This window comes from Lagopus leucura, unplaced genomic scaffold, assembly GCF_019238085.1.
Source record: "Lagopus leucura isolate 7727_CA_CO unplaced genomic scaffold, USGS_WTPT01 Super-Scaffold_100002, whole genome shotgun sequence".
Lineage (NCBI taxonomy): Eukaryota > Metazoa > Chordata > Aves > Galliformes > Phasianidae > Lagopus > Lagopus leucura.
Window position 1 is genome coordinate 7,722,797 of NW_024962263.1, and position 11,656 is coordinate 7,734,452.

The 11,656-nt window shown below is 45.8% G+C and overlaps 1 protein-coding gene across 2 annotated transcripts in view; it reads right to left on the minus strand.

Annotated features, from left to right (window-relative positions):
- HIVEP1 (HIVEP zinc finger 1) overlaps positions 1-11,060 on the minus strand; it is a 110,137-nt gene extending 99,077 nt beyond the window's left edge. The window contains exons 1-2 of one of the 2 annotated variants that reach the window (XM_042870049.1): positions 10,989-11,060; positions 8,658-8,804 (exon numbers count right to left, since the gene is read on the minus strand). In XM_042870049.1, coding sequence (XP_042725983.1) covers positions 8,658-8,697 — 40 coding nt within the window. In that variant the 5' untranslated portion in view covers positions 8,698-8,804; positions 10,989-11,060. Of the gene's footprint in view, positions 1-8,657; positions 8,805-10,256; positions 10,305-10,988 lie in introns of those variants that run through there. The other variant, XM_042870048.1, reaches the window with a different exon arrangement.
- Positions 11,061-11,656: the final 596 nt, after the last annotated feature.

An 11,656-nucleotide genomic window follows, 5' to 3' on the forward strand; every position in this document is an offset into this window, starting at 1 on the left:
CCATTACTGAGCTAAAATTCTTGCTGCAGAAGGCCGACATACCAAAGAACGAGCAAGTCTAGGAAGCACATACTTGTATAACTAGCTCCTCGAAAATGCACAGCTCTGGAAAGTCTCATTTATGTTTCCTGGCATAAATATTTAGAGCAGTTTGCAATGAGAAATCAAATTGTCTGATCACAAGAAATTCAAGCGACATGCCTTCTGCACCAAAAGGGAACAATTTCAGGATTCAAACACAAACACAGCGGAAGCCCAAACCAGAGGACTACCCTTTTCAAGTCAGACTGCAAGGAGACTGTTCTGATGGTAACAAATGACTTGTGGCTAGAACAAGAGTTTTCACCCCTTCAGCAACTGAGCAAAGCGTTCTGTCAGACAGATGCTACTCCCCACCACCAGCCCTGCGTGCAGGCAGCAGAGGGAGGCCCAGCACACCTCCTCTCCTTCCTGCCAAGGAGGGAGAATGCATCCCAGAGCCCAGGGGTGCTTGCCTAGAGCAGCAAGCAAGCACTTCCCATACTATTCCTTCCAAGCACCATGAAGTAGGATCAAGGTACAGATGGAAGGAAACTGCTGCATATTCCTTTGTTACTTCCTACAGACAATTCATTGCAACTGTGTATTTTTAAGTGCTTACAATGTACTCGGAAAGCTTATTTTGCTAGATATAAAAGGAAATGTGGAATAGAGACTGATGTATAGAAGTTTTGAAAATACAGATGCAAGTGAAAACTTGTGAAGTTTTAGAGAAAAAATGTGAGACCCTAAGCCTGTCTGTCCTCTTTTGTAACAGATAATTCAGAGCGTCAGTGACCATAAAACTGTGAGGAGGCTCTGATAAATAAGCTCTTCTGGCCTACCCAGATTTTGTTATCTACCTGCTACTTTCTAAAGGTGACATCCTGAAAATAGCCATTACATTGTTGTTTGCGTGGGCAAGTTCACTGCCTACACAGGACATTAGAGCAGCTATGCTACATACACGTCCACTGCAAGCCAACATCTAGACTAAGCTGAGAGGATGATACAGGTTGGCAAAATTTTATTTGAAGTTCTATTCTTCTAAATGCTCACAAGAAAATGTCTCTCACAAAATGTTGTTTCAGAGTCCAAAAAATTGACTCAGTTTCACCCCAAAGCCAAATGCCTGCTTTAATACAAATATTTGAAAGAACTGTGGAAATCTTACTTTTTGTTTCTCTTTGCACAGCTACGATTACATCTTTTTTTTCCCCAAACCTTCTAAACACACTGGAGCTCGTGCTTCAGCAAATGCCCAGTCCTGTAGCATTTCATATGCTTTACTCAATTAATAATCAGCAAGATAGAGGATGCAAAGTTAAGACAATTATCTATCAGCATTGTTTCACTTCACTTTTATTCCTCAAATCTACCTTGCTGCTAAGGTATATTCAAGCCCCATTCTGTGGCCGCTTTTTAGTTTGTATGAATTATTTTTTTTTAACCTTTATTTTACTCTTCAATAATTTCTTCAAGCTTCATCATGATTCGAACTGCAATGATGAGATGTCCAGTCCACACAAAACAAACAATTTGTTCTTTTCTACCATCAAAAGAACAGAATTAAGCTGTTTCCTCCACTTTTTTTTTTCCTTTAAATCAACAGTCATCCTTGCACATGTGCCTCTGCAATCCTTTTACCTGGAACACCATTTCTTTATCCCTCTTTCTAATGTTATTTTTCTCCCTCTGAAAGCACCTATTTTTGCTACTGTCTGCATCCAGCAGGCTCGCTCTGCATTATTCCTTTTTTTGTGATATTTAGCACGTGCTACGCAACAATCTATATACAGAAATAATCAGGGTTGACAATTACAACTACATTTAAATGTGCTTGTGTTTTGATGGTTTACTTCCTTTAGTCATACTTTGTCCATTCTGCATGACAGTTGAATGTCAAGTTTTAGGAACAGGTATTTTTTCTTGTTAATATTTTCTTGTGTTTTTCATTAATGTGTAACTAGGAAAAATTCAGTTCCCTCTTGGTTGACCAGTATACTAAAATTCTTAGTCACTCCTTTAAGAACTTCCATTGCTTCTCAGTTTTGAGATTTGCCAGAAGAAGGAGGCTCTGCGGGGAAAAGCAAACAGCCCAGATGTAAGGAACAGATCTAATGTTATCCTGATAAAAATATATACTCATCTTTGGGCAATTTCAGACTCTCAAAAAGCCCGCTTATACATGGCAAATACATGTGTCCAGCATAGTTTCACAAGGAGTTCAAGTTGCAATTCAGCACACTGAAAGGAATAAGGGTAAAAAAAAAAAAAAAAAAAAAAATTAGTAATTCTACCTGCTCTGCTTCAGGCACTTTTTTTTCCCCTCTCCATTCCCCACTCTTAGACCAGCACAAACACTTGTAAGCCCAAGCAACATGGAACAAGGAGGGTTTTAGCTATGCCTGCCTTTGTGCAGTCTCTCCCTGGACACAGGGATGACTGTGGGACCAGGGGGGGCTGATCCAGCCTAAAAATTGCTCCCTGCCCTCGGTCTTAGCAGAACTAAAACAACCTCAGTACCACTTGGGAAGCTATGACCTTAATGACGTTCCTCTCTAAAGGCTCTCCCTGCACCCAGGGGCTTTCTCAGGGACATTATGCCAAGCACATGAAGTAGGCTAGTACAGAAAATGGTATAAACATTTTAAACCCATAAGCCTTATTCACTCCAAAGGCCCTAGCGGCTCTTAACACCAGCACCAATAGTCAAAAAGCTCACTCAGAGGACAGGTTTCCTCCTCCATCCCCAGTTCTGTTCCATGAGGGCGCAGCCTGCATGCTGAATGCCTGCCCTTGCCTCACAGGGTCCCAGCACCACACTGACTCATATGGGAAGCGCTGTGGTTAGATATGATGGAATTTCTTGGGGATTTCCTACTGTTTTCTTTTTTGTTCTTTTTTTTTGTTCTTTTTTCCACTATTTAGGCACTGAGTGCCTGCCTTACAATACTAACCACCTTATCCTCTAGGCCCTTAGCAACTGATGTGGTATCTCCAATTTACAGGCAGGAAACAGCGAATAAAAGATGCACCAAAAGAGTTGGCTAATCTCGGGTCTTCAACTTGAGTCACCTAGGTCCCAATTAATTCATTTTTTAGGGTGTTCTGCAAGACCATGGCTACAATTTGAACATAAAACACAAACCACAGTTACAAAAACTGAGAATTTATGCCGTGGCACCTCAGCTTTGGCAAAACACAGAACACAATTAGCAGCTGGCTGCAGAAGCTTGGTTTAACAGAATCACTCAACCTCACACAAGAAGCTTGAAGGCAGAGGCAAGAACAAAACGCAGCTCTCTTAAGGCAGTGCAGTCTTATCCATCCTGCCAGCCTTTCCTCTGTTGCAATCCACTCTCAGCAGACATTTGACCATCGCCTGTGGCCACTGACAGAAGGGGCCCAGCCGTCCTGAGCAGTGAACAGCATCAGACCCTGTCAAAAATGCTCACACAATCAGTTTTGGGGATGTATACCAGGTAAAAGATGGCAAACTATAGCTTTCAATTCAGACTTTCTTACACTGCAGAATATCTTAGTTTCTCAAATATAAAAATATATAGTATTCACATTACAATGGACTTTAACGGCTGCAGCCAAGCTCTGTTATTAACATGCAAGCTTACACTCACACTTCAAATACATAAAACAAAACCAAAAACAACAGAGAGAGAAATTCCATCATTCCACATCCAGGCTGAGAAATACAAGGCACAGAGAGACTGCTTCCATGGTCTACAGGAGATACGGACTGCGCATTGCATTGCAGGCAGGCCTGGCCAGCCAGCCGATACCTACAGGACCAAGTGATCCTTCCATCTTTATGAGGGAGATTTTAGTTTGAAGTGAAATTATTAGAAACAGTAATACACGAAAGCAACACTTGCTGCCAAATTGATGCATATCTCTAACAGAATCACCAAGACAAAGCTCCGACTTCTTGTTCTACCTGTGTCACACATGCTCCAGAAATTTCAGCAAGATACATATGTGAACTGCCCTGTCACGGTGCATTATTTTTATATCAGAAACAGTACTATGAGCTGAAAGTCAAGTGTTACACCTGCAAATTTCTCTTACATAGACCAAGCACAAGTTACAGATGTGAATCCCATAAAAAACTGCTTTTTTCCCCTTTTTTTTTTGAAATGCAAATCATGAGTTACAGCACAGCACAACGATCGATTCCCAAGTCTTACAGACTACATGACTAAGCACTAATGCAAAATATTAACCCGTCAGCTTCTAATGTCAACAGCCTTATTTCAATATTGAAAGCACATTATAATTTTCAACCAACTCTAAAAGCCTTTGCTAAATTACTCTTCAGACATCACAGACATCTCACTCTCCTGGAAATCAGACACAGAACGTAACTGCCTTCCCAGCAACTTTAGGCACACTTTTCAGATTACAACAAAGCTATCAAGCCATTGAACAAAACAGCTTGTATTATACTTGCACTTCCTTAACAAACACAAAGTGTTAAAAAGATTTAGACACAGTTCTTGAAGTTTATGGGCCCATCCACCATTTGTTTCAAATGGAAAAATTCGACTGAGAAGGAAAAAGAGAAACAGCAGAATTTGTATTTAAAAAAAAAAAAAAGCTTATCTAGGAAAAAGAACGAGTTCAAAATATTTGCAACAATTTCATATCAGTGCATCACAGTTCTGCTAAACAGAGTACAAAGAATAAATAACTTCTCAGTTTAATCTCTGCAATTGGGTACACCAAAGCAAACAAAAACATGAGCTGTTTTTCCTCCTATATCCTCACAACCATCTGACAACAAACCTAGCTCACTCTGTACTGTTAAAAGCATGATTCTCTAATGTAGCTGTACCTCCGGGAATACATTTCTGCTTCTGTGAAATGTTTGCTACATCCATGTATCCGTTGGCCATGTAAACATATAGTGTGACTGCACGCAAAGCAGTCTTCTACCAGCTGCCTAAAACATGACACAACAAAAAAGGTTAATTCTAAGAAAGACAATCCTCTGGATGTCTTGTAAGCAGTGAAGACTGCAACGATCCCACTGTTTCCAGCCCACCTCCTGAGCAAGACGGATGTTTTCCTCTTTGACAGCACACTCATTTTCTGGAGGATGACAACACTTTCGTTAGCAACGCGATATATGGCTGAAACATCCATCCAAGGGGCTGAGACAACATCAGGAATGTCTGCTTATGAAATCCATTCTGGTTGCGTGGCTGACAGGTAACTCAGATATCTGGTTAGCATTATGGTTTTGTCCCCCCCCCCCCCCCTTTCTTCATCTTAAGTCTGATACCACACGATTCCTCACCAAAGCAGTCCCCTGCTGATGCTAATGCTTTTAAACCTAAGGACCTATTTGCATTGAGAAGCAGGGAAGACTGACGTGACAAAACAAAATAACAAAACAAGCATAGCATAGCTGATGCCTCACTGACATAAGGCATCAGATACAACATGCTCGTTCAGCTGCAGTCAAGCATTAAAACCATGTCACTAGCACGTAATCACGAAAACAAACGGCTGACTTATTCTGTTGGTTTTATACACATATATACAGATAAATAAGTTTTAATTGCAAAATAATGCTTCCCATATCCTGCCCTTTTGACACAGGTTCTTTCCTGCTGTGAAAATCAGGTTAGTATGGCACTATATATTGACTCATCTATAAACAGAAGGTGGAAACCAAGACAGAGGAAGAGGGTACAGGACCTCATTACACTCCGAAATGAAAATCAAGCACAATAAATAAGTAAGCAAATCTGATCTTTACAGAGGCCATCCATGCTATTAAAAGCATACAAAATAAGTAAAATAGAGCCATGTCAAAAAAAGAAGAGCCTTCAGGTTTCTTGCCAAAACCTTAAATTTAGCTCTATACATTAAACAATGCAATTTCATTTTCCTCAGACAAAAACATTACTTACAGTAAACAAAGGCAACATTAGAACCTTCAGAACTTATTTCTATGCTGCAGAAGCCCACAAATTAACTTTTTTTTGGGGGGAGTAGGGGGATGGAAGGGGGAGAGGAGGAGGAGGTGAAGTTATGTGTTTGGTTGCTTTGGTTTTCTTTTGCTTCAGAATTTGTATACATATTTTAGGTTCTTGGGCTCGGTTGTTTATTCTTCAGGCTTACTTGGAAAGCAAGTGCAAACTCAGCAACTCATCCAACGCACAACAGAGCAGCCAAGGGTTGTTAGACAGCGCTCTCTCAGAAGAGTTAAACATTGATGAATCCCAGACAAGCCCAGGTAAAGCCACCGGCCATTCAATCACTATGGGGCAACCAGAGGGGTTGAGACAAGGAAGGAAGAAGCCAGGTGGGGGCACGGGGCATTCATAGCACATAGTGCAGGAGGTGGGGCATTCATAGCACATAGTGCAGGAGGTAATAATTAAGTTTAGACAATGTAAACATGCCTTTTATCCTCAGAACAAAAGCCACTTAATATCGCATCTTTATTTCATCTTAGATCACAGCCACACATTCTTTTTACAGATCTTGTTATTATCTGTACCAATAGCCATAAATTAAAACACCACAGCCATAGAACACATTCATTTGGTTGGTTGTTTTTATTTTTCATGGTTAAAGCTCTCAATTTGAGGCTGGTCCAACCTCCCATACACAAAAATAAGCTGTGGGAAAACAGAAATACAGAATCTTTCAGCCTCTTCCAATTCCATCAAAACCTGATGTTTACAGCAAGCATCTTCTGATACATTCTCAGAAACAAGTAAAATAAACTGAAATCCAGCTTTCCTCATTATCTAGACTAAAAATGGAAATAGGGCATAACTAATGAGAAGTAAACTGATTTTTCAAACCACTTCACCTCTAATAACCCATTTAGTAGCACTATATGCTCACAACATGGTTTGCAGAATCTGGGTAGCTTCAACAACCATTTCTATCTGTTAATGAAAGGTTTCGTTGTCCTTTCAAATTATGGGCTCATTCTCTACCTGTATTTCTTTTCCCAACATTTAACCCACCTTGATTTATTTGAAGCCTCCATTTGTTACGGAGAAATATAAATTGATGAAAATTTCTATAATAGGGGCAATAAAAGCTAAGTGACTGGGGAAGTTACACAAGGAAAAAAAAAAGCAATTATTTTCTTACACAATTAAGAACTTAATTAGATTATTTATTTTAAGCATTTACTGAAGTGAACACAAAGCTAGGAAACTTCACATCAGACTCAACTCCTTTTAGTTTGAAGCAATACAAGAGTAGATAACAGAACACTAAAAACCAATCACCAAACCAATATTTGATTGTAAAACATAACATCAGCTGTATCAGCAAGCTGTTAAGCAGCAGTATTAAAAACTAAGACCTAATTTATTGCTCAGAAGAGGAAGCAGCATCACCAAACATCAGCCACAGCTGAGTTGCCCACTGTTGCTTTTCCTTTCACAGGATCTGTGATGGAAGTTGATCCATCATGCTGAACAACACTACTCAGCACTTCCTGAATGAAGACACTGCTAAAATGTCTTCTACAGCAGAGCTGCCACGTGGTAGCAGTGACACAGGTCACAAATGCAATGCCTTTGGTACAGCTGCATACATCGGTGCTTAAAAGCCTCTCAACTGTACACTAAGTGAAACATATGCTTACATTTGTTGGGTGCTGCTGTTTAAAAAACAAAAACAAACAAACAAAAAAAACCAACCACCCATCAAAACAAAACGTAGCACAGAAACAAATGCTGTTCCTGCCTCTAAAACTTCATGTTGCTATTTGTGGTTTGTCACTGCTTTTATTTTCTAAGGGGATGTTTCCCTAATGCAGCTGTGAAGCTCACCTTAAAAGGGCTGATCACAGCCACATGTGAGGGTGCAGGTGGAAGCGTGTCTCCTGACTGCTGCTGATCAGAGCAGCAGTGGAAGAGTGCTTACTTTCTGCACACACGTCTGCTCTTCAACTAATCTGTATTTTCCCCCCTTATTTAATTCCTCCAGGGCCACTTTGACCAAGACAGCAACAAACAATCGCAGGATCAGATTGCTGGTGTTCATCTGCCACCCCTGGCTCTGCGCAGTGTGCTGGGATACTATTCAAGCAGATGCCCAGTTTGTGGGGAGGTCACTCACACTCCTGCTCCTCTCTGAGCTCTGCTGTATGTAAGGGAGTGCAGCAAGGAGACCAAGGTCAAACCCAGAGATTCCTGAGGCAGCACAGTGACAGAGGTGATAAATAGTGTGGGGGCATGCCTGGGAGAAAAGCCCCCAACAGCAAGGCACGCTGATTGCTATCAAGAAAAACAACCCCTGGCTGACAGCTCTCACACTGCCCCTACATTACACACTCAATTCCCATCTCCTGGTATATTTCAATTGTAAATTCTTTAGTAAGGAAACAATGCGTTTTCCAAGCTCAAGCTGGCTACTGCTTTAAGCAGAACGAGAGTGCTGTCATGCACACTGCAAGAATAAGAACAGATTCTGCTTATTTCTCTCAAAATTTGAGAAGCCTCCTGGGTTACTCCTAGAATTGCTGGCAAACAGTGCTCGGATCAAAGCAACCTCCTTAAGCACATATTCCTTCAGCCTCCCATAGCTGGAAGCACACCCAAGTTCCCCAAAAAGCCCTTTTTCCTTAGCTGACAGCAACATACCTCTGAGATTTCTGGGATGTATCTGCTTCGTCCGAGGCATTTTCCTCTAATCTCATACACTGCTTTCTCCTCCCAGAAATGAAAAGTACAGCAAGCAGAGAGGTGGCAGCTCCATAAACTTGTCAGAGGGGTCACTTAATCCATATGCTAATAGGAAAAAAAAAAGTTAAGAGATGTGTGAATTAATAAGGAAAAAAAAAAGAAGAAAAAAGATATCTGCCTAAATCAGCTATGGAAAAGAGAGAAGCACAAAATATTTCTGTACCTATCCTTTTATGGAACGGTGTGCTCAAATACGATAAGGAAATTAAAAAAGGGGGACACTGTTTTAGGGATTTCTCAGGAGGAATGAGAAAAACAAGATCCTTTATTTTCCACATTCATCAGCTGTTACCTAGCCTGAAAACGGCTTCCAACAACTTGTGTCCCACGCAAATAAATCCAGAAAACTAAACTAAACTTGACATCAGGCTTCAAGATAAGGGATGCTCATCTGCAGGGGGAAAGGCAGAACCAGCACACACAGGGAAACCCACAGTTCTGAAGTGCAGGTCTGGAGGAACTCCCAGGGAAGAATTATGCTTGCAGCAGGGAACAGAACACTCACAGCCCTTTCTCCCTTTTCTAATGTTCTGCTGCTATACTTCCAGCATGCTTCATTACCTGAAATCCCTTACAGACCTATGGCAAAGCACTTATAGAACTTATAGAGAGTATAAGTGGAGCTGTTGCACTGTTCCAGCTCAACTGAACAAAACGCCACTTATTTTTATAGTCATGCTACCTCGAGTTGAGACATTTTCTTAGTTAGCAGCAGGAAGAATTTACTTGAATTTATATAAACTCCAACACAGCTCTTAATACAGGCACAATGACTGCTGAGAAGAGAGAGCGTGTAGGGTTTTCAGCATTTTCAAGCCGGACAACAGACGCTTCGTTAAAAACCGAATTCAGAACCTCTACAAGCACTCCACTCAGAGCTCAGAGGAGCATTAATGTTTAACGCTGCTTTTGTCTGTGGCTGCAGCACGGACCCAACGAGGGGCAGGCACGGACACAAAGGGAGCAACAAGAGGGATCCGCGGGATCGGGGACGGAATACCGAGCGGGGGGCTGCTTTGTGCGAAGGACGGGGGAGGTGGCGGTAGGGAATGGGGGGGGAGGGAGGAGGGGAGCCGGGCGGCACCGCGGTAGGACAGAGGAGAGAGGGAAGGGAAAGGAGGAGGGAGGGGGGCGGAAAAAAAAACATGAATGAATGCAGAAGGCGGAGCCTGGGAAAACCCCTCCGCAACGCCGCGCCGAACAGCGAACAAAGCGCTGCGCGTGTACGCGTCGGGGGGGGGAGAGGGGGGGGGTAAAGGAGGGGACGGACGGCAGGGGGGCCGAAGGGGGGGGGGGGGGGGGGAGGGGGAAACACAAGGGAAAAGAAAAAATAAGAAAAAATAAGAACGAGATATTGAAAGAAAAAAAAATGAAATTTAAGAAATTAAAATCAGGTCTAGAGAAGCACTCGGTCCCTGTGGATAGGAAGGAAAAGCGCCCGCCTCCCCCCGGCTCCAGGGCAGCACCCCCCCTCCTACCCCCGGACCCACTACAAACCTGGCGGAGGTGCCGTGGCGGCGGCGGCCGATGGCGGCGCGCGGGGGGGCGGGCGGGCGGCAGCCTCCTTCCCCTGACAGCCTCCAACACAAACATGACCCAGCGCCGCCACCGCCGCCTCGCGCGGCCCCGGCCCTCCTCTTCTCCTCTCCTCCCCGCGCCGTGCCCCCCCCACCCCGCCGCTCCCGGGCCGGCCCAGGCTCCGCCCCCCCCGGCGCCGAGGGGCGGGGCGGGGCCGGGGGCGGGGCGGGAGGCCCCCGCCGGGCTCCCCTCGGGGAGAGCCGCGCCGTGACCGGGGCAGGGCGGGGAGGTGGGGCCGAGCGGGAGGGAGGGGGCGGGGGGGGGTGTTTTACCGTCCCTCACTTTCTATTGCAGGAAGCCGGGCCGGAGCAGTGACGTCACCGGGTCTCCCGGCCACGCCCCCACGCCCCGCCGCCGGCCCGAGCGGGAGGGGGTGGGGGAGGGGTCACCGAGGGGGTTTCCGTACCCCCCGGCGGGCCGTACCCGCGCTCCCTCTCCCTTAGCCCCGCTCCACTGCCGCCGGGCGCCGTGCGCGTCGCACTCCCCCCTGCCGCCGCCCGGCCCCCGGGGCACCGGCACGGCCACGCACACGCAGCGCCGCGGCTTGACGCGGAGATCCCGGAGGTTCCTCCCTCTCTTCCTTCCTCCCTCCCTCCCTTCGTCCGTCCCTCCCCGCCCGGGCTTCCCCGCGGCCCCGCCGGGGGAACTCACCGCCGCGCCGCGCATCCTGCGGCCGGGAACTTTTCATGCCGGGCGGCAGCCGGCGGCGGCAGCGAGCCCCTCCGCCGCTGGAAGTGGGCGGGGGAGGAAATACGAGGAGGAGGCGCGTCGAGCTCGCCGTCGCGGCGCCCCTTTTTTGGCCCGGGCCGCGGGGAGGTGGGAGGGGGCCGGGGGCTGCGCTGCGCCCATCAGCTGTGCGGGGCGGGCAGCTCGGGCTGGGAGGGGCTCCGGGCGTGTTTGGGGGGGGGGGGAGTAGGGAGAGATCCTCGGGGGTCTGCCCTGGGATTTGTGCTTCGCCTGGGTTGGGGACCACCGTCTGCAGAGGTGTTGAGTTTTGTAGAGGTCCCTTTATCTAATTTAATTGCACGAGGCTTTTGTGAGCGAGATGGGAGAAAGCGAGTTTGGAAGGTGCGGAGCAGCGGGCTGCAGAGCTGCGTGCAGGCGTGAGACCGGCCCTCGGCCACAGCCTCGGCCATCTTCCCTCTTGAGCTCGCTTAATCCGTACCTTGAAAACGCTCAGGGCTGACGAGACGCCTCGGTGGGCTCCCCGCCTCCTGCCCAGGAGCAGCGTTCCTTCCGCAGAAGACAAAAGCCCAGGGGGACAGCGCGCCTTTAAACCACCTGGAGGTGGTGTGCATCACCATTGCTAATGAGGGATT